The 23,571-nt window shown below is 41.1% G+C and overlaps 1 protein-coding gene across 2 annotated transcripts; it reads left to right on the top strand.

The window, feature by feature from the left end:
• Nucleotides 1-1,611: 1,611 nt before the first annotated feature.
• Nucleotides 1,612-22,184, top strand: LOC145431090 (uncharacterized). 2 transcript variants are annotated; one of them, XM_080306423.1, is made up of 2 exons: nucleotides 1,612-1,710; nucleotides 21,625-22,183. In XM_080306423.1, the coding sequence occupies exons 1-2, from the start codon at nucleotides 1,680-1,682 to the stop codon at nucleotides 22,011-22,013; spliced, it is 420 nt and encodes a 139-aa protein (XP_080162549.1). In that variant the 5' UTR covers nucleotides 1,612-1,679; the 3' UTR covers nucleotides 22,014-22,183. The 2 variants fall into 2 exon arrangements, 1 of the variants encoding a protein (XP_080162549.1); XR_013911447.1 differs by lacking the exon at nucleotides 1,612-1,710 and adding an exon at nucleotides 21,103-21,222 and having other exon boundaries at nucleotides 21,625-22,184.
• The last annotated feature ends 1,387 nt before the right edge of the window (nucleotides 22,185-23,571 follow it).

The raw sequence follows: 23,571 nt of genomic DNA, 5'->3' as shown, positions 1-23,571 counted from the left end.
TAGTACAGCTGGATGAAGTAATGTGAGATCACTGGGTGGCTTAACAGGGGCTACGCATCGATAGTAGAAACATTGATTGGCAACCCTTTGATTGGTCGGCGAAAATGTCGAAGGAGCGCGTTCGGTATTTTTCGGCAGCAGAGCAAGAACTCCTGATTGAGGGATTTCAGGAGTTTCAGAGTTTAATTAAAATGCAAGGGAACACTGCAAAGGCTGCAAAAGCAAGGAGAGAGGGCTGGCAGAAAGTTGCTGACAAATTAAACTCGTAAGTAATGTAATAATAATGGATTGGATTTATATAGCGCTTTTCAAGGCACCCAAAGCGCTTTACAATACCACTATTCAGTCACTCTCACATTCACACACTGGTGGAGGCAGCTACGGTTGTAGCCACAGCTGCCCTGGGGCAGACTGACAGAAGCCAGGCTGCCATATTGCGCCATCGGCCCCTCTGGCCAACACCAGTAGGCGGTAGGGTAAATTTATTATATTACACTATATTATATTATAGTATATTATAGTATAGTATATTACATTATATCCTCTTTCACATTAGAGCCACGACAGGACCCACTAGAACATGGGAACAAGTAAAAGTGAAATATAAGAATATTCTACAGAATGATAATATTTATCACTTATATTGCTTTTAGTCTCTTGGAAAGAGACCCTGAAATAATCTGTTTGTTTGTTTATAACAGCAACCAAGAAAAGGGCAGAGCAAAAAAAGACAGGTGGTGGGCCTGCACCCCTTCGTCAACAAGTTGGTTAAGTAAATAATACCCTCACGGGGAAAATCGATATCTCTCTATGAGCACACTGTCGCACTGAGCTAAAGGATCCTGACTATCCCGCAATATACGCTGAATTCTGAGGACTCTCCTTATCAATCTTGCACCTTCCGCAATGGGTGGTTCGCGTATACGGACAGGACATGGCTGCGACAGACTTCCCAAATCCACCTTCGCTTTTATAGCCGTGGTCTCTCATCTTGATTACACGAAGTAATTTACTATTACTACTCTAAAATATGAATTACATCTGAAACAATCAAATACATGAAATAGAATGATTAATAGTACATTTCCCTTTTTTTTAGGAAATGACCTGTATGTATCTGTATGAAATCAATAAAAGGATCAAGTACTGCATTAACTTTAGTTACATTGATAATATTTATTTATGGTAAAACAGTGGTAAAATATCGCTGTTGCTTTCATATAAATGAAGCGGACATACCTGAGTGGCCGCGATCTAATCCTGTTTACGTAAAGTAAGCCTGCTCCCGAGCAGGTTTACGCTTACGGATCTGTTGCTATGACAGCAAATCCCAGATGAGCTTCGGGGAACCGAACGATCCAAGATCACGCGAAATCGTCAACAATCAAATCCAGCTAACTTACTTAGCGAGGTACGAAGAACGGACCCCTGAGAAACAGCATTTTAAAGAAATGTAAATGATGCCAGTTGGTAGAAACTGCCTGACTGCTTGCAAAGTAACCAACAAAAGAAGAAGCGCAAACCTCCACATTCCTGCCCACACCCACAAACCTCCTTAAAAGCTCAGGAGAATCGCTCTTACGTCTGTCAGTCTTAAGTTCCTATCCTGCTTGGTTTGGAGCTCTTTCAGCAGAGATACTTTCTCCAGCTTTCCTGTTTTAATCACTGGGATTTCAAAGATGGAAGATTATGGGATGCACTTTTCTCCAGGTATGTACTCAGCATTGTTGCCTGGTGAGCTAATATGTACAGAGTTGACTAACCTCTAAGACAACTTGCAAAAATGTTCTTTCACTCTGTGTTGCAAGTCCTGATTGCAGAAATAACCATTTCTCCCTCCACAGTTGAACAGAGAGTCCACTTTAAATCCTTTTTGGTTTTAAAGAATCTACAAATATCCGACCACTTTTCCCCCCCCAAGGTTGTGTCAAACTGTTGTGTTTAAGACTCATCTATATAACCTTTGTTAATTTTTCTGTTACAAAGTCAGTTGTGCCAAAACATATCAGCAACTGACCCATGTGGACCATATAGACTTGTGATTACTTCTCTTGTGTCTTTACCCTCACAGACTCGTGGAGTTATGACAGCGGGGTTGAAGGGAGTCTTCCCTTGGAAGAACTCGCTATATGGGCAGAGAGTGCTCTACAAATGGAGATGACCAACAAAACTACTGATACCTCTGAGGCTGTTTCCATCTCAGTCTCAGAGCAGAAACAAGATTTTGATATCCTGATTGTTGCTCTGATATGTATTGTTAATCAGCACCTCAGCCTGACTGGTGGGCCTGTTTGTGCTTAACCCAACTTGCAATGTTGGTTAAAGTTAGCACCTAGTTTTCTTTAGATCTGTTTTCTCAGGATTAATAAATGGATATGGTTAAAAATTTTCCCCTGTGGCTCTGCTTTGTCTGTCCTGACTTAGCCGGGCATTTGACTATTCCACCCAGCATATATATTTCTGGTGTGGGCTTTCCCACCAGACACTGCTTCCACGGCTGATGCTGTTTGTTAGCACCTCATAAGGAGAAGCATGTCCTCACCTCACCAAAAGTGCTCTATGACCACTGGATTTAGATCAGAGCAGAGAGTTGGGGTGAGGGAGTGTTACGTCCCCCCCAAAGGGGTCTAGGCATGCGAGTGAGGGGACCAGTAACAAATTAGTCCAGAACAGTCCAGAACTCCTCAACATAGTGTCCCAAGTGACAGCCAGATGTTTTTTGAGCCATCACATATGGAGAACCCAGCGGATAGCTAGAAGGCCTTACTGAAACACTTTTCAGGCGCTTCTTTGCTAGGTCATGGCGACAGGCATGCTGGTTAGCCAGAGGTGCAGGTTGGAATGGTTGTATCACACCCAATCTGTCACACTGTAGGTCATCTGGACCTGAAAGACTGTCAACAGGTGGCGGATCACAATTAGTCGATTTCTGACAGGGACCAAATGACACCACCGAGCAATTATGCTCCAATTGTCGTCTCGGACTGGCAACTTTGTCCGTTTGTGAACCACGATTGACTCCTTTCAAAGCAGAGCCTTTTTGCTTTGAGTGGGCATTCAAACAGTTAGCAACCAGGTGGCCAGGTTTGTGGCAGAAGAAACAGAGCTGTGTTTTGGCTCTTGAAACCACACCTGTATCAGCTTTGCTAGCTCGTACACTCCTAGCCCTTTAGACTGACTGTTTCTGTTTGTAGGTCTTACAATTTGCTACTTGAAACAGAAAAACACTTTGGTTTTGCCTTGGGACGGGACACAGGTACCTCGCTCCTTGGGTACTGCACAGCTGGCACATTGCTAACCTTCACTGAGGCATCGCGTCGGTCGTGCTCAATAACACTAGTTTTATGGGTGAGGGCAAACTCATCAGCCAGTGCTGCAGCCTGCTGTAATGAGGAAACCTGTTCACTGAGGTATACTGCAATCTGCTTAGAGATACGGTTCTTAAATTCCTCCACCAACATTAATTCACGCATCAACGCCAGGTCAGTAGCTTTGCTGGACACACACCACCGATCAAAAAGCACACTTTTCTTCCTTGCAAAATCTTGGTAGGATTGATCCTGTCCCCTTTTTAATCCCCGGAAACGCTGGCTATAAGCTTCTGAGACTAGCTCATAAGATAGCAGGATGGCACTTTTCAGCTTGTCATAATTCAGACTGTCCTGAGCTGACAATGAGGAACAAACTTCCTGAGCCTTACCTACCAGCTTACATCGTAGCAAAATAGCCCAAGAATCCCGTGGCCAGTGCAAGGCTGCAGCTATATGCTCAAAGGACTCAAAATAACTGTCAACCTCGATGTCGTGAAACACTGGAACCAGACAAATGTTTTTCCCCCACATCAAATGGTGTGTCTGCCTGCCGAATGGAGGCAGTCGGAGGAAGGGAAGCCTGCTGGAGTTCCAACTGTTGCAACTTAACAGCTGTCTCCACCTTTTTCAATTCAACCTCCTTGGCTCTGGCAAGCTCTGCGTCTAAAAGCTTAAGCTCCAACTCCTTTAGCTGGAACTGCCTCTCATGATCCTCCTTTTCCAACTGAAGACGAGCCAGGCGGACATGTAGCATAGCATCGTGCTTTGAACCTACGGATGACTCTATGGAGAGTGGTTCAAAGTGAGGCAGTGTCATTGGCTCGTCCTCAGGCAGCCACTGAGCAACAGGTGTAGACACTGATGGAGCTACAGCTTGAGCTGGCACCTGCGGAACAGGCTGAGACGCTACACCATGCTCAAGTGGACTGGCAGACACTGGCAGGGCCACTATCACTTTCTCCACCAAGCCAGACACAAGAGCAGCTTTCAGCTCAGCCTTACGTAGAGCCGTGGAGACAGAAATGCCATAAAATGATGCGACCTCATGCAAATCCATCTTCCTACAGGCGTCCAGCTGGACAAGCGAAGGGTTTTCCTTAAACACGGCAATTTCAAAGGTAGCCATTAAAACTGAAACTAAAACTACCTGAGGCTAACAGTAACAACAAAGAAGCACCACCTCCAATACACAAATGAAAAACAGGTGGGAAATGTTTGGCCACAGGTTAACCAATAAATAAAAATACCACCGACCCTCTCCCCAGACCTACCTACTAAAATCTTAGCCTAGTTAGCTTCTGGAGTGTACCAGGCTCGAGGCAACTTTAAAGGCTAAGCATCAAGTGCACAAAGCACCGACAAGCCTGCCCCCGACAGGGAACTAATCCCCACCCGGGATTACTCCGAAAATAAAAAAGGCGAAATAAAAAATGAGTGCCTGAAGGAGGAGCTTACGCTCAGCTAGACACTCCCCTTTGCTAACTGGAGAGAGAGCGTAGTAGATACCATACAACTAAACAGGCCACCAGCAAACAACTCACTAATACTCAATTGCTGTTCCTTCCATTCATATTCCGGACGAGCCCCCACATTGTTACGTCCCCCCCGAAGGGGTCTAGGCATACGAGTGAGGGGACCAGTAACAAATGAGTCCAGAACAGAATGAAAGGAAAACAGACAGGTGTTTTTAGTAAATAAAATAGTCTTTATTATAGATAATCTTAACATAAAGAGCTGGCAAGGCCTTTTTACCAATAACACTTGGAAAAAGGGAAAAAGGTTGCAACAACACAGAACACAACAACCAAACAAAAACTCCACACCACGAGGAGGCACTTCCAGGGGCCCACAAGCTCACCCTGTCACTAGCAGCAGCTAGCTTTACTGCCGCCAAGGCCCACAAGCCCACACTACTCACGTAAAGCAGGCATACTGCTTACACACTATAGGCAGGACCTTCACACAACTAGCACACAAAGCGGAGACACCAGAGAAAACTCCCTTGCTCAGAGCTCATCCCCAGCTTAAATAGCCTCAGAGGTGATTGCTGACTGGATTCAGGTGGCAAACAAGGCTAACCAAGAGCAGCTGTGTCCTGGGGAGAGAGGAGAGTGAGAGAAACAGAGGGGGTAGGAGTGGCAAGAGAGGAGGAGGTGGAGAAAGACACCACGCCCACACAAGGGCAGTTTCAGGAGGCCCAGCTAGGGCTGTAACAGGGAGGTTTACAAGGAAGTGAATTGGAACAGGTACATCCTTTTGCAGTTTATGAATACATCACTGATTATCATGCCTATGTCTTCCACTCACACTGAGCTGACATCAGCATGGTTGGTTATGTTGCAAAACATTATAGTTTAAACAGAATCTGTGCAGCCTCTGCAACAAACTACCTGCTCCAGCAGAAATACTTAAACCAGTTTTGCCTTTTAGTCTTAGAATTCTGGCAGCAGCCTTAAAGGGAGTTGTCCCCTGGTAGACCTTACTACATGGGCTGAGAATGCTCTTGATAAGGTGATTTACCATGACCCATCAAAAATGAAAGAGGTGGTAAAGATGGCAGTACTATCCAAACAGTGTTTTTATTTTTATGTTTCTAGAATACAAGTGAGAGCCAGCCCGCACTCGAAGAAATTCTACAACCAGCGCATGATATAGGCAAACTTGAGGAGGAAAAAGGGTGGACTAATTAGAGGAATTGTGTAGTAATAACAATAATGTATACTTTATTGATCCCCGTAGGCCAATTACTCACCAAGTGAATTATGGGGCAACCACTTTACCTACTGATCTATCCCTGCCCCAGATGACACAATCACACATGCACGCCTGTTTTGAAGTCAGACATGCATGAATCACCAATGATTTTTCTTCTAAAAAAATGAGGACTTTGGTAGAATGAAATACTGCTTCATGTGTCTATGTGAAGATCAATAATATTTTTTAATAAAGTGTTAAAAAGTTCATTAATCTTTCTGATTTTCTCCAGACGCCAGAAACACTCCATGTACATGGACAACAGTGACACCTACTGGTCCAACATTATATAACAAGTGTGTGTGGTCAAAGTCGCAGCAATGTCCTCACTGCACACACACACACACACACACACAAAATCAAAGCTACACTTGAACAATTAGCATCCTCATTCTCACATTTAACAAGCAAAATAAAATAAAAAGATATTTGATGTACAGTGTGTTCTTCTTGCAGGTTTATACAAATTTTATGTTTTTTATTTTTTTAAAAGAGTGGGACTGCCAGCCAGGACAGAAAGAATGAAAACCAGAGAGGAGGTTCATGGATGTAGTGAAGGAGGACATGCAGAGGTTTTGTGTGACAGATGATTAACCATTGAATTCAAAAGGTTCCAGAAACACTTCATGTACATACTCAACAGTCCAGCCTAGTGGTCAAACATTAAACAAGAAGTGTGTGTAGTTGAAGTCACAGCAACAACAGATCATCTTCGTCCTCATGGCATGAAAACTCAGTGGGCAGATAAAATGAGGAAAAGAACAGGAAAAAAAGTCAATGCTTCACTTAGTTCACTTGAGCTGTTTCTCATCACACACGAACTGGATCAGGGCGTCATCCCATCGGCCTTCACTTCAGCTCCAGCAAGTGAAGGCCGATGTACTGCAGGATGGAACTGAAGTGCAACTCCTGAACGTAGACCCAATATGTGATTAAAACTGACATCATATTTAAGCTTTAAATTTGCAGTTTATCAAGCGTCACTGAGCACTTCAAATCTACCTTTAAATCTGTAACATAACAGCTGGACCTCCGCTTGCAACACACTGTGTGACAAACGACACAAAAGCATTGTCAGCTCAGACATCAGCAAACGCACAACCTTTGAATTTGAAATTATCTGACTAAGGTTTGATTCATGTTACAGCAGCTCATGAGTAAATGAACACGGTGCATTAAAACAACTTTTAGAAGTACATTTTTCCAAATACATTTACTTTAATTTACTTGCGTAGGGTTAGGGGTTGCCACCTCAGCGCACAGTCAAGTTTCGATACCATCTGTGATCATTAGTGCCATGTGTGATGTGGCCTGACAAACCAGTTTTAGGTGACCCTAAAACTTAACGTTCATGGAATAAAAATACAGTCTACTGGAAATCCCTATGAAAACCAAAACAATATATTTCATCATTCAGTGATCAAGCAAGACCCAATGTTCTCTCCAAGGGATGGAAGATACAAAATAACATTTTAAAAAATCATTGCTGTAGGATGTTTCTTTCAGCCACATTACATTATCAGAAAAAGTCAATAAGCCCATTTTTCTTCCCTTTGTCAAAACAGACTGTCTAATTCTAATTATGAGCTTGAAAGAGCATTTGACATGCCCACTTTTATTTGTCAACACTTCCATCTAATACCTCACCCAAAGTAACAACTTTTAAAAAAAGAAAAGAAAAAGAACCCACACACAAAACAAACAACCCACGATACACAAAAAAGGTTGTACTTAATTTTACTGTGGTCATAAAATAGTTACGTTAAAGACAGTCTCCGTTAAGTCAACATCAACAGAACATTAAAATGGCTTTCAGAGAAAATCCACAGAAAATCTGATACACTCAGCTCAGTCATTGTTAGTAGCCGGCGTCATTTACAATAGCTGTGATGTTTAGTGATGTTCCCTCTTATCCATGAGAGTGTAAACACTGGGAGATGTGTATAAACCACCATTTAGGTGTTTGTGTGAGTCACGGGTGAGTAACAGGTGGTACCCCTTGGGGAAGCAACGTAGAGGAAGGAGTGCCAAAGTGGCCAAATTAAACAGTTTTGAGCTGCTATTTTAAATAAAGCAGCGAGAGGCCACAAACCTTGTTCTTTTAAGCAATGTGTGGTTATTAAGAGTTTAAATTAAAAGGTCTGGTGGTATTGCAAGTACTGCCATTTAATTTGCTGCGTTCATTTATTTTTTTATGTTTATTTTATTTATTTTATTTATTTTATTTTTTAACATTTCACCGCAGTTCTATATTCTCAGGTAATTTAATACATTTTATATTAATTTGCCACGCCTCTGTCTTGTCAGTACAGAGTCTGTGTGCCTTTGTAACTGGAAAACCTTTGCAATGGCTAATGTAATATTTCCTGAGGCATAACTGCACGCCCAAATGGTGTTGTCAGTACCATTTAGTTACCCTTTCCTCTTCTCCTCCTTCAGGCCACCACACTTTGGACAGTAAAAACCTGTTTCTCCTCTGTGACAGAGCTGGAAACAGCTTCAGTTTCAATCAATGAGTCAGATTGACCCAAAATTAAACATGAATTCCCCTGTTTGTTGGTCAGTCCTTTCACCTCCTGTGGGTCATAATAACATTTCAGATTAAAGTGATGGACAAGAACTTTTAAGTTAAGGTTAGGGCTAAGCTAGGGCTCATATGTAGCGCTAGTCCTCTGTACACCATGCAAAGTGGCATTTTTGCTGTGGTCCTCCTTCCTTCGCACAGAGCTGGAAACACTTCAGCAGTCTCAAAGATGTTGTTCCTCATCTCCTAATCAAGAGCTCTTTCAGCCCACATAGTGAGGTATGCCAGGGGGAGACTACCTTCAAGGCTGCTGCCAGAACTCCACAAGTCTGTGAGGATAGGAAGACACAGGCCAAGCACGTCTATATGGTCCACATGGGTCAGCATGGTTACTGATGTGTGTTGGCATGAGTGACTTTAGATCAGAAAATACAAAAGTAAACCTCAGAGCTTTAAGGTTTTATTCTGGTGGCACGCTTTAAAACTTTGCCACCAAGTGTCGCCATTTGGGGGAAAAAAACAAAACAAAACCAAAACAGTGGTGGTATAATTGGAAACAGGGATAGACCCCCTTTTCTAGTCTGGAAAGTACTTCTGGGAGAACTACTGAAACATGGCCTTACAACACAGAGGGTATTTTTGTAGCAGGTCATAGGTTAGCTAACTCTGCTAATATTAGTTCATATTACCAAAGAAAAAAAAAAGTCTTCCTTATAATATAAAGCACCGTGAAGTGACTGTTATTGTGATTTGGCGCTGTGTAAATAAAAAATGAACATGCATACATACTATGATGAGCCACTGGCAGACAGCTTGGCCTGGCTTTCCTTTGTATACACTGGCTGAGTCCTGGTAGTGAAACTGGCCGTCCATGGTTTGCTGCTCAGAGCTGTGAGATGGGAGCTCTTCCTTGGTTCTGGCAGTAGCAGCAGCATTGTAGTACTTGGGTTCCTGTCTCCTGAGCTCCCGTGGTTCTCCTCTGGAAAGATGTGATGCAGGTAGCATTAAGCAGGATAAAAGGAAAAGCTGGACATCATCAGCGTCTTCCAGTCCACCAGCTTTGCAGCCGTGTATGAAAACTGGCTTCAATTTATCTGCTTGCGATCAAGCTGCAGGAAGCTCTGTGTGCTAAATTGGACTTAAGGAGTAGCTCTTGAGGCGTTCAGAGGGCGTGGGGAAAGACCAAGAACTAAACTTAGTATTTTACAGTTAAGCAAAGCAAATGGGGGGGGGGGGGGGGGGGGCAATGCTTCCATGTTTACAATACTATTATTATGCATCTCAGGTCATACCCCTGTTGCAATGGTGTAACCCTGATTTGAAAGCTAAGTCAAAATCTATAGAATTTAATACAACCTCTAAGTTTCAACTACCAGCCTCAATTCCGGATTAAAAAAACAAAACAAAAACTGGCAGACCATTTAGAACATAGGTGTCAAACTCTGGCCCGCGGGCCAAATTTGGCCCGCAGCCTAATTCGGCCCGCGAAGCCATACCAAATTACTATTAGAGCAGGCCTACTGGTATTATACAGCTAATATATATATTGTTTAGTATTAAGCTTTGCTGTTCCATATTCAGTTTTTCAGCTAAACGTGTTTGAGTCCATAAGAAAAGATTCATTCTTATATCTGGAGGAAGATTTTTTTTTTCAATAAATATTAATGTTAGCCCGCGACTTTGTTCCATTTTGAATTTTGGCCCACTGTGTATTTGAGTTTGACACCCCTGATTTAGAAGGTAAAGGAACAGGGATAAGCTACACTCTAAAAATATGGAATAAAGTGATTAAAATATGTGGTAGGGAACAAATACTAAAAGAATTTAGATGGTGTGCTCACGATACAGATTTTAAACCAAATGAAAGTGATAAAAGATTTCAGTCTTGGATAGAGTGGACTAACAACATTCCATTCCTTCACACATAAAGGGACACTGCAGAGCTTTCACTCTTTATAAATAAGAAATGGCTTAAGACAAGCAAAGGCTGGGAGAACTGGGAGAGCAGGGGCAATTCTAGGATCAGAGCTTTGGGGGTGCTGAGCACCCAGAGAGCTGCCCAGCCAGGCACGATAAACCTGTCTCTGTCAGTCCCTGCATCCTTAAATGTTGTCCCGAGTTCTCTCTGACTGTCACTTTGGTGCATTTAAACCCCTGTTCCTCTCTGTCCTCATCGTCTGTTGTCTTCGTCTCCGTTATCAGTCATCATAATTTTACCATCTCTGTGCAAGTCTGCAAATTTCTTTGTTAAATCATAAGATTCTTGAATTCATCAAGTCTCTCTGTGCCTGGGTCCTTGTCACAAAACATGACATCACTGTTTTGTACATTTTAACACAATTTAATCCCCACATTTGTGAAAGAAAAGCAAAACACTTTTTTGAAAAGTCTGTAACAAAACCATCAAATCTGATAAAGGTTTTTTTAAATGCTACAAAAGAAGAATGTATTGGAATAAAAAAATACATATCCTAACCTTAATTACTGGGGAGAATAATGAATGATGCTCATAGTGAGTAAGAAGTAAACTGAGTGCATTTTTTGGACAGAGATTCACTTTTAATGTGTTTGTATAATATAATACAGATACATAAAAAACACTCCCAAAACAGAATTATTACAAATAAATTATTACAAAATATTAATAAAAACTATAAAAATGGAGGCAACTTTGCCTGTGGTAGAATGTATACAATGTATGAAAAAAATCTTTACTGCAGATGCTAATTTTACTAATTTAATAACACTAATTTTGTGTTGTAAGATTTATGAGTTTCATGCTTTCATAGTGGTCCTTAGGAGAGCTTGACATTTTTATCAGGTGGTACACACTGTAAAAAGTGTGAGAAACACTGATAAGTTAAGTGTGTGTGTGCTTTTGGAAAACATTTAAAGCTGCAGTACAGAATCTTTGAAACAAGCTTAAAACATGTTTAGAATATAAACAGAGCATCTGCTTCTCTTTACAGCTCCTCACTCCACCAGGGCTGTTTGGCTCTTTCTGATAGTGTGCAAATGTGATGTACGTACTGCGGCAGTCATACAGACAACTGGAGGGTCCAAAAATTGGCCTACCTATTACTGGCTGAGGTTTCAGTAGAGTTGTGGCTGAACCACATAAAAATATATGATTAATTTTAATCTCTCCGATCAATTACAATGTTATGTTGGAATGTTGTTAAAGAGGCTCAAAAATGTTTCTGTCAGGGCTCTGTGTGCGGGCAGGCGGAGAGGAGGATCCAAACGCAGGACTCAGACACTAACTTGAAACTCAAAAACCTCAGCTTTATTGCTGGTACGAAAACAAAACATGAAGTGAACATGGAGAACCGAAACACACAGGCATAATCTGATGGTACGACGCGACACCGAGCATTGGAAAACACAGGGCTTAAATACACAGGGTAGTAATGAGGGAATGGGCAACAGAAGGGAGACACAGCTGGGGGAGATCAGGGCTAACGAGACAGGGGAGCTAAGCTGCACACACTAACATAAGACAAAGACTTTCACAATAAGACAGGAAACAAGAATTACTAAACCAGATGCAGACATGACACAGAGACAGACTAGACACTGAACAGAAACTGTAATACACATGAGAACCCAAACCTAAGAACTGATCCCTCACCAAGAATAACAGAAACAGATCTATAATGATAATAATAAACAAAGCACCAGAACATCAGAAAACAATCCATAATGCAAAAATAAACCAAAACATAATAAACTCAAAATACTGGGTCCAACGGACCCAGAACCATGACAGTTTCAACCCAGTTTGTTTAGCAGATTCTGTATATCAGCTTTATTATAGGGAGGACACAATTTCCAGATTGTGTTGAGTAAAATCAGGTTTTTTTTCTTTGTCAGTTTAACAGTTTCTGTTTTTCCTATCACTGTTCCCTGTCTGTTTTCTTACCTGGTTCTTCCTGACCTTGTACTTTCTCCTCACGGTCCCCTCTTTCCTCTCGCCCTCTTTGGACTGACAATCATACACAAATAGATTGTATTCAATTAGATGAAAAATGACATTAATATGAAAAAAAAAATTCTATTAAGATCACTAACAAAAAGTCCTCTCTCAGTGTACTTTCAACCAAAAGGCAAATAACCAAACCACATGAACATCTAATAAAAGATATAAACATTGAAACACTGATCCAACATTATTCTTGATTGACGGATCATTTGATCTTACACTTTCACCTGAATGTGGCTCCTTTTTTTGAAAAAACTTCCTCATATCCATTATGAACCTGGCTGTCTCTCTGTACACAAACACACATACACACAACAGGAGGGTTAATGGGCATTCAGTCAGTTAGCTAGTTAGTATCCATTTCAAACAGGACAGTGGCAATTCTTCAATTCTTTATTTATTTGTCACATGTAGTTATAACTAGTACAACACACAGTGAAATGTTTTTTCCGGCTAAAAAGTACTCCCCCCCCCGACTGTGCATCTTACCGTGCAAAATATTACGCTGTAATAGTTAAGAGCTATAGTGTACGTATTTACATAAATACAGATGTAAATGATAAAATACAAATAAAAATAAGGATAAAACTCAAAAGAAAATTATATACTGTGTATGGAATTGTCCATCGTGTTGTCCGATTTGTGTTTTGATTGAGGAGTCTCACTGTTTGTGGGTAAAAACTCCTCCTGAACCTTTCAGTTCTTGTTTTCAGGCTACAGAGGCGTTTCCCTGACCTCAGTGGCCTGAACAGTTTGTAAGCGGGATGGCTGGAGTCGTTAGTGATCCTGATGGCCCGGGATCTGCACCTTTCAGCGTAGATGTCCTGCAGTGTTGGTAAAGATGTTCCCATGGTGCGTTCAGCTGTGCGCACGACCCTCTGCAGGGCTTTCTGTTGCTGTACTGTGCAGTTCCCGTACCACACCGTGATGTTATTACCCAGGATGCTCTCAATGACCCCGGTGTAGAATCTCCTCTGGATGTTCTTGGAGATCTTAAACCTCTTTAAACGCCTCAGATGATAGAGGCGCTGTCTGCCTTTGCTGATGAGGAAGTCCGTATGTGTGTTCCAATTAAGGTCCTCGTTGATATAAACACCGAGGTATTTAAAATTAGAGACTTTCTCCACAGGGTTTCCATTGATCTGAATTGGGGTGTGAGTTTTCTCGCCTCTCTGTCTCCTAAAATCAATCACCATCTCCTTTGTTTTGCTGATATTCATGGAGAGGTGGTTTGCCACACACCACTTTGCTAATCCGTCCACCTCGCTTCGGTAGGCCCTCTCGTCATTCCCGGAGATGAGTCCTACCACCACTGTGTCGTCAGCGAACTTCACAATGGAGTTAGTGGGGTATCTGGCCGTGCAGTCCGCGGTGTAGAGGGAATAAAGAAGAGGGCTAAGCACACATCCCTGGGGGGCCCCTATGTTCAGTGAAAGGGTATGATAGTACACATCCCCTATTCTCACCGACTGTGGTCTCGCAGTCAAAAAGCTGTGAATCCACCTGCACAAGGATGTGCTGAATCCCAGATCCCGGAGCTTATCCGTAAGGATGTGGGGCACTATGGTGTTGAACGCTGAGCTGTAGTCTATAAACAGCATTCTCACATAGTTCCCACGTCCCTCATCTAGATGGCTCAGTGTGGTGTGCAGGACCTGTGCTACAGCATCTCCAGTGGATCTATTTGTCCGGTATGCAAACTGCAATGAGTCCAAGTCGGGAGGGAGGAAAGAACTAATAAAGGGTTTCATGAGCCTCTCAAAACATTTCATCACTACAGATGTTAGGGCCACTGGGCGATAATCATTTAGGCTGGCTGGGCGGGTGTTCTTAGGGATCGGAACAATCACTGATGTTTTAAAGCAGGTGGGGACTACCTGCTGGGCCAGGGAGGCATTGAAGATGTTAGTGAAAACTGTAGTTAGCTGATCTGCACATACTCTTAGCACACGTCCCGGTATGCTATCTGGTCCCGCTGCCTTCCTGCAGTTGGTTGCCCTCAGAGCTCTCCTCACGTCATGCTCAGAGAGTATCAGTGGTGCTGGTTCAGCAGCGGGGGCGGGTGCAGGGCTCTGAGATTGAAACTGAGGCGCCTCAAAACGCGCAAAAAAAGCATTGAGTTCGTCAGCTAACTCCGGTTTCGTACATCTCACCGTGCTGGGTTTATAATCTGTGATTGTTCGTAGCCCGTCCCATATACGTCGGGAGTCGCCATATTGGAAATGCGACTCCACCTTGTCCTTGTAACGCCTTTTAGCCGCTTTCACAGTCTTCCTTAAACCATAAGAAGCTGCTTTATAGTTGGTCATATCGCCCGATGTGAGCCCCATATTGTAGGCCGTGGTCCGTGCTTTGAGAGCTCTCCTGACAGTAGAGTCAACCCAAGGTTTTTGATTGGGAAAGGTCCGAATTGTAGTCGAGGGGATGATGGTATCCACTAGCATTCCAATGAAGCTAATCGCTGTGTCCGCAAACTTGTCAATGTTTGCGGAAGTATCCTGGAATACGTCCCAGTCTACATCACCGAGTACGTGGGACAGGTAACATGCTGGTGAAAATTAGGCATGACCTGTTTTAATTTAGCCCTATTAAAATCCCCCGCCACTATGAGGGATGTTTAGCCTGGTGGCCGCTCAGCACATCATGGAGGTCCAATAGCGCCTTGTTGTTATCCGCTTGTGGCGGGATGTAAATCGCAGAGATAATCACAGCCGTGAACTCCCGAGGGAGGTAAAATGGCCGACAGAGGATGGTGAGACGCTCCAGATGGGGTGAGCATGACCGGGACAGGACCGTGATATTCTGAGGGTTACACCATCTGTTATTAACCATAAAACAAACCCCACCGCCCCGCAGTTTACCGGATTCCGCAGTTCTGTCCGAGCGGAAAATAGAAAATGATTCCGCCGGGGTTATCGCATGGTCCGGCACAGAGCTGGTCAGCCAGGTTTCGGTCAGGCAGAAGATGTTGCAGTCCCTGATGTCTCGCTGGTACCTGGTTCTCGCCCTGATGTCGTCCAGCTTGTTCTCAAGTGACTGGACATTAGCTAGCAATATGCTAGGCAGTGGAGGGCGGTATGCTCTGGTACGCAGCCTGTTCTGGACCCCTGCTCTTCTACCTCTGTATCGCCGTCTCCTTTGTCTCCAACATCCTCTGGAGTCATTGTTCTCGTCACGGAGGATCTCTTCCGGCCACAACGTTGTGTCCAGTAAACCCGTAGCAGAGGTGAGTGAAAAGTGTTGTCCTATATCCAAAAGTGTGCCAAAGTCATATTGAGTCCGGCCTAGTGCAACACGAGCAAAAAAACCAATAAAAAACATAAATAAAACGAAATAAAAGCACAGTCGTCGCAGAGCTGCCAGGGCGGCAGCCGAACTCAACGGCGCCATCTTGATCACCCTAGCCTGCAACAACAGCAGGCTAGGGACAATTTTAAGTCTTAGATTTTAAATAGGCTGTATACATTTCAATGGGAGCAACAGGACTGTCAAATGTCGCTGAATTTACTACAGAGCAGGACGGATTGTAGGGTAGCAAACATTGTCGGAAAACACGTTTTTAACACTGCAGGTTACCTGGATGTAATGCTTTTCAGCTAAAAAGAAACATGGTCTGACTCCTACCTAACTATATAAAGAGTAACTGAAGGTTAAATGCAGCTAATATGTCCTGTTTTAAGCCAGGCACTTACACCTCCGCTCCGTCTCAGCCACCATCGCTCTGGCAGAAAGATCGCTAGAGCCAGAGTAGGGGAGAGGCGACATGGAACAAACCATTTTGGGAGGGGGGGGGGGGGTATCTATACTTTTGTTGTTACAATGTTACGTCTCAAACAAATATAGTACTGTATGCTTTTTATATTTTTAGTAGTGTGTCACACAAACAGCAAATAATGTCAAAAAAAAGTAAGAAATCTTTGGAGGTGCTTTGATTCATTTTGGGGGTGCTGAAGCGCTATTAGCAGACAGCAAAAAATCAATAACCAGAAAGTGGCTAAATCCAACTCCGCCAACATTTGAGGATTGGTTTAGTGTGTTTTTTGAAATATTTAATATGGAAAAATTAAAAAAGACAAATTCTATAAAATATGGAATAAGTGGATTAGCTTTGTGTCCCCCCTCCGCCCTGAATTTAGGTAAGACCAACCCTGAATTGGTGTATCTCCCATGTATTGTACAATGTCAGGTCGACCCTCTACTTCATAATATGTATCGGATGTACTTTATGTAAATAAGTTATGTAAACACTGTCAAGACACCGAGTTACTTTTCGTTACCTGAAGGTAAAACAAAAGGAATAAGAAAGTCGTTCTTTATTTTATTTTATTATTATTATTTTATTATATTATATTATTATTTTGGGACTAAATAAAATCAGTGCACTATTGTAATAAGTCTTTTTTTCAATAAAAATTTAATAATAATAATAAAAAGAAGTTTTGTATAAAACATTAGGGCATTAATTGATGAAAATGTTTTTCTTTATTTTCTTGTATCATCCAGTATTTGTAAATAATGTACACAAAGGTTGTCCAAGAAACCCCTCAAACAACAACCCTACCTCAAACTTACTGAATTTTTAGAAACATAAGAGATAAGATGAATTGGGAATTTTTTTGCCTCTGTGAAATACAAAGTGAATACAGATTAATGAATAACTCATTACCTGAGTGGCCATGGATTGATATTGTACATTCAGCTATTACATGATGATGATGATAATACACCAGAGTTGCCCAACCCAATCTAACACTATATATCTGAAACTATGACAGGCAGGAAGCCATTCATGCCTGCTGAAAATACGTGGGGTTTATCATCTAAATGTTACAAACAAACTTGGTAGGTTCAACTACAGTGCTGTCAACCTCTTAAGACATTACAGCCAAAATGTCTGCTGTTGATGTCTGTTACGACCCAAGATAATGCAGGTATTATGTGTGTTTATGTTTGACCCCTCCCATCAGAGGATGGCTGTGGGATTTTTTTTTATTATTATTAATTTCATTTAATGAAACTATCTGATAGGGGCAACTGAAATCAAACCAATGCATTTTTAAAGTGTTTAAAATATGCCAAATTATACCAATATTACTAATAAATAATGACTTAATTTAGATCTTTGTGATCATGTGAAGAACATTATTGAGTTTATAAGGTAGCAAATGGTAGTTTCACCTTCTTTGAAATGCACCTCTACATTGTAAAAGTCTCTGACACTAAAACACCCACATAAGTCAATGTAAACAATAGCAAGGTTAACGATCCACACCAACGCTCATCATAAACCCCACAGACACATGCATCTGGCCTCCTCTGGCTCATTCATAATCAGAGACGCACCCAGTTCAGCCAGTGACCACTAAACATACGCTAATGTGTCTTTTAGAGTTCCTGTATCACACCCTGCTACCTCTGATTAATTATCAAGTCAATGCAGACAGTTGGCACCAGGGCCATGAGAGATAAGTGAGGGTAAAGGTGTTTGTGTTAACATGTCTTAATTTGAAGTAACTGCAAAGACACAGAAGTCATATTGTTTGCAGATGATACAAAGTTTAACTAGAAACAGAGAATGCATTTAAGAAATTGATGACTTTTTCTATAATTGATGAACACTGAATCTGAGCAAACAAATCTCATACTGTTCAGGAGTCTGATGATAAATAACATAAAAGTAAAATAAATTATCTGGAAAAAAAAACTTATTCCAGTGATAATGCATCACAAACTACTGTGGTCTCCCACATTACAAATATATCGATGACCTATGAAACACACCCATTTTCTGCAACAAAGAGTAATAAGGAATTAAGGATCATAAATAAAACCACTTCAACAGAACCACCAAATCCAATTTTTAGCCTTTTTATTAAATACTGTTAAATTTAAAGACTTGACTGACCTCAGAACTCTACACATAATTTATAAAGCAACAAACAAATCTTTGTCCCACAACATTTAGAACTTGATCAGGATAAAGACCAAATCATGACGACCTGAGAGAAATCCTTATGTTCAGCAAAGCTTCAGATGAGGATTTCTTCCACCTTGGTCTTGCCAAACCACATGCTGGTGGTTTTCACAAAGATTTAAAAGACTTCCATGTCATCTGCAGTTTTCAACATGGAAGCTACACACATGTTTTATCCTGTTTTACAGGTTTATTTCTTGTAGATTTTATTTTCTTGCCATTTAAATATAAAACATAGGCTGTTTTGACAAGACTCAGTGAATCTCAGTTAAAGTAAAAAAAAGAAAGAAAGAATTAACATGTAATGTACGTCTGTTTTTGCTTTTTTCCTCAGAGTTGGTGCAGTAGATCAAGGCTCATGCAGGAGACTGATAAAGTCAACTTTATATATGTTGGAAATGTTTCAGTCAGTGCCATTCATTTTCTTCCAACAAATGACGACATTTCTAGGATTAAATACTGGCTCTAACATTATAATCTACAATATTTGATAGGATGTTAAAAAGTGCATGCATGTTACACTTTACAAGTCGTGAAATCTTGTGTTTAGCCTCTGACCCAGAATGTCACAGCAGAAATGCAGACTCGTCAGACCAGGAAACATTTCTCCAATCTCTTATTGTCTAATATTTGTGAGTCTGTTTCCTCAGTTTGCTGTTCTTAGCTGACAGCTGTTGTAGCCAGTGTGGTCTTCTGCTGCTTCTAGCCCATGTGCTTCAAATTCTGACATGTTGTGCTCTCAGAGATGGTCTTCTGTATAGTTTGCTTTTAATGAGTGGTTATGTTTAGTCACTCCTGCTTTCCTATCAGCATGAACTGGTCTGGTCTTGTTGCTCTGACCTCTGACATCAAGAAGCTTGTTTCATCCAGAGAAGTGCTGCTCACTGGATGTATCGCTGAGTTTTACATTCTTTTGTGCAGTTTGCATTAAGTTTATTTAATTTCTTCTCTTTGATTCACCACTCACTCTTTCAAGTTGTTTTCTATCTCGGTGAATCACTGAGATTTAAAGAAGGTTCCACACAAGCATGCCCTGATCAAGTCCTAAATGTTGTAGGTCAAAGATTTGTTTGTTGCTTTATAATTTACGTGTAGAGTTCTGAGGTCAGTCAAGCCTTTAAATTTAAGCGTATTTAATTGAAAGGCTGAAAAGTGGGTTTGGTGGTTCTGTTGAAGTGGTTTTATTTATGATCCTAAGTCTGTTATTTATCATCAGTTTATCAATGATAGAATTTGTACATCTCCCAAATAGCAGAGTTTTGTTTTGCTCATATCCAGTGTTAGTTCATTATAGAAAGGGTCCAAAATTGATTTTCTAGTTCATTCAGAAGTTGTTCCAAGTTACTTCCACAATGACTTTGTATCATCTGCAAACAATATGACTTCCGTGTCTTTGCAGTTACTTCAAATTAAGACATGTCAATACAAACACCTTTACCCTCACTTATCTCTCATGGCCCTGGTGCCAACTGTCTGCATTGACTTGATAATTAATCGGAGGTAGCAGGGTGTGATACAGGAACTCTAAACGACACATTAGCGTATGTTTAGTGGTCACTGGCTGAACTGGGTGCGTCTCTAATTCTGAATGAGCCAGAGGAGGCCAGATGCATGTGTCTGTGGGTTTATGACGAGCGTTGATGTGGATTGTTAGCCTTGCTTTTGTTGACATTGACTTATGTGGGTGTTTTAGTGTCAGAGACTTTTACAATGTAGAGGTGCTTTTCAAAGAAGGTGAAAGCTACCATTTACTATCTTATAAACTCCAAAGGATCTCCATATGATCAAAAATATCTAAATTAGAGGTGTAATTTATTATTTGTGTGTAATATTGGTATAATTTGGCTTATTTTAAAACATTTTAAACATCAGGTTTCAATACTCACTGAAATAATGCAGATTTCATGCAAAAATATATTTACAAAGCAGCTGTATTTTCTCTGAAACATTTGAAATTATAAACTATGTGCACAAATCTTGTGATAATAGAAAGTAAATTAAACATCGGTGCAAAGATCAAACTGGTTGCTTGTCTGGAACAACCAGAGCAGGAAGTTAAATCAAAATCATCTAACACAGATCTAGTTGACATGAAAGCAGAACAAGTTAAAATGTTCTCAACTCACCAGTGAAAAATATCCATAAAAATCACGATTTACACCAGCTGCAGCTCACAGTCAACAACTCAACAGGTTTGGCTTTCTTTACAAAATGAGAATTTTTCACATCATATAGTCCATCATGTATTTCAAACACATGAGTAAAGATGTGTTTGTTTAATTGATTTAAATGCATTAAGTGTTTCATATTTTATAAAGTGTGAGTTGAAAGGATTTGGTAAAGCTCATTTTTATGGCTGCTTTCTAACTGTACTTTCTTTTTTCAGACTGGAGAAACAGCATTTTAAAGAAATGTAAATGATGCCAGTTGGTAGAAAGAGCCTGACTGCTTGTAAAGTGACTCACAAAAGAAGAAGCTCAACCCCCCACATTCCTGCCCACACCCACAAACCTCCTTAAAAGCCCAGGAGTATTGCTCTTAAGTCTTAAGTCCATCAGTCTTAAGTTCCTATCCTGCTTGGTTTGGAGCTCTTTCAGCAGAGACACTTATTCCAGCTTTCCTGCTTTAATCACTGGGATTTTAAAGATGGAAGATTATGGGATGCACTTTTCTCCAGGTATGTACTCAGCATTGTTGTCTGGTGAGCTAATATGAAGAGAGTTGGTTAACCTCGAAGACAATTTGCAAAAATGTTCTTTCACTCTGTGTTGTCCTGATGGCAGAAGTCACCATTTCTCCCTCCACAGCTGAACAGAGAGTCCACTTCAGGACCATCTGGGCTTTGAGTCACTTTTTAAACTTTCTAATTGGCAACATCTGGTGGCACATTTTAATAATTCAGCAAGTAAAATCAAGTGACATTGTGTGTGGGAAATTGATTAAGGCTCATCAGTTGATCCCTTTTGTATTATTTTCTGTTAAAAAACTCAACTGTGCCAAAACATATCAGTAGCCACGGTGACCCATGTGGACCATATATATTTGTGCTTACTTAGCCTCTGTCTTTCTGTCCTCACAGACTTGTGGATTTCTGGCAGCAGCCTGCAAGGGAGTCTTCCCTTGGAAGAACTTGCAGCATGGGCTGAGGCAGCTCTCGCTAAGGAGATGAGCAACAACATGTCTGAGGCTGCTGAAGCTGTTTCCAGCTCCGTCACGGAGGAGGAACTGGTTTTTGCTTCCCCAAGAAACCAGGAGGGCAGCAACACTGTCACAAGTACTATGTGTGTGATGGAAGAAAAGGCCAAGGTGCTCAAAGGAAGGACCCGAGGGCTGTTCTCAGACAGCCAGTTAAAAACTCTTGACCATCACTTTAATCAGAAAATTTACCCTGACCCACAAGAGATGACAGAGTTGTCAGAGCTGACAGGACTGACCTACAAACAGGTGAGTGTTTTTCAAGGTTACTAGAACATAAGGAACTGAATTCGTTTTGAATGTTGGGTCTATTGTACTCATTAAATTTCTTCTGCTTCCCTCCATCTTTAGGTGAAGACTTGGTTTCAAAACCGAAGAAGAAAGTTTAGGAAGATTCCAGATTCTCAGCATCTCAATCAGGGCGTCCCACTTCATGTAAGTATCTCCAATAATTACATAGAACTGTTTTTAATTCAGTCACTATCTGGGGAATTCATTTAATTAGATGAAGCGTATTGATTATAATTTAAAACAAGAACTCTGTATTGTGGTTTTACTGACTGTGCATCTGTCTGTGATTCAGTTTCAGGGAGCATCCTCACTCAGCGAACAACTGGACATCAGCTTCATGAGAAAGGGTGCAAATAATCAGGCCCACTATCCTAATGCTGTGGGCAATGTTGTCTCTGGACCTCAATGGACCCTCCACAACTAACCCCAGATGTTTGGCTGGTCGATGCCACCAGGCAACGGACATTATGATTGCAACACTGGTGTCTTAAGCACTGCATGGAATATGAACGACCCTGGACTTCACAGTGCAAGTTTTTACAGAGAAAGCGGAGAGCCTTGCTAACAGCTAAAGATGGCTGTAGCTACTGTTACATCTCTCTTTTATTTCTCAACTATCATTCTGAAGCCTTAAGATTGGTATTTCTGATATACTGGACGCTAATGTTATTTTTTTTATGTTTTCATTTTAATGTAAAGTTATTTAAAAGTTAACACAGAGGCAGGTTTGATAAAACTCAGTGAACTTCTTCTTCATTTACACTTTTACAAAACAAGGAAAAATTAGCTTGGTCATAGTTGGTGGGGTAGATTAAGGCTTGTGTGAGTGATTGATAAAGTCCACTTTTTATATGGTGTAACTGTTGTAAAGTCAACATGAATCTGTAATGATTTTTCTTCCAATAAATGAGGACTTTGCTAAAACAAAATACTTTCTCCATGCGTCATTTTTATTGAGTCTCAAACATATTTGGTGTTAAAAAGTGTAATGAAATCTCATGTTTGGTTTCTCATCACAGGTGGGTGTGTGCTTTCTCCTTCACACATCAGCCAAGGTGGAGAGCCTTACAACAGTTAATGTTCAATATCACAGATATTGTAAATAGTAGCTAGTATCAATGACTGAGCTGACAGGATATCAGGATTCTGATCTGTTCTGTTTTCTGTACTTTTAGTAAATGGTAGGTATGGGGTGAATATTAGGCCCTTTATCTTAAAACCCATTGATTTTAGAAATATTAGAATTCAATAGAATCTGTGGCTTCTGTAAATACCTTGATGCGTGCTCAATCATCCAGGTAAGGAAATCCCAAAAAGTTGATTCTGTTCATCTGGACCTAACGTTTTCAGTAGGACAAACTGCAGCTGGTGTAAATCATGATTTTATAGATATTTCTCACTGGTTAGTTGAGAACATTTTAACTTGTTCTGCTTTCATGTCAACTAGATCTGTGTTACATGATTTTGATTTAACTTCCTGCTCTGGTTGTTTCAGACAAACAACCAAGTTGATCTTTGCACCGATGATTAATTTACTTTC

The sequence above is a fragment of the Astatotilapia calliptera genome, chromosome 9 (genome assembly GCF_964374335.1).
Source record: "Astatotilapia calliptera chromosome 9, fAstCal68.1, whole genome shotgun sequence".
NCBI classification, from domain to species: domain Eukaryota; kingdom Metazoa; phylum Chordata; class Actinopteri; order Cichliformes; family Cichlidae; genus Astatotilapia; species Astatotilapia calliptera.
This window is presented reverse-complemented; position numbering and strand designations above follow the sequence as displayed.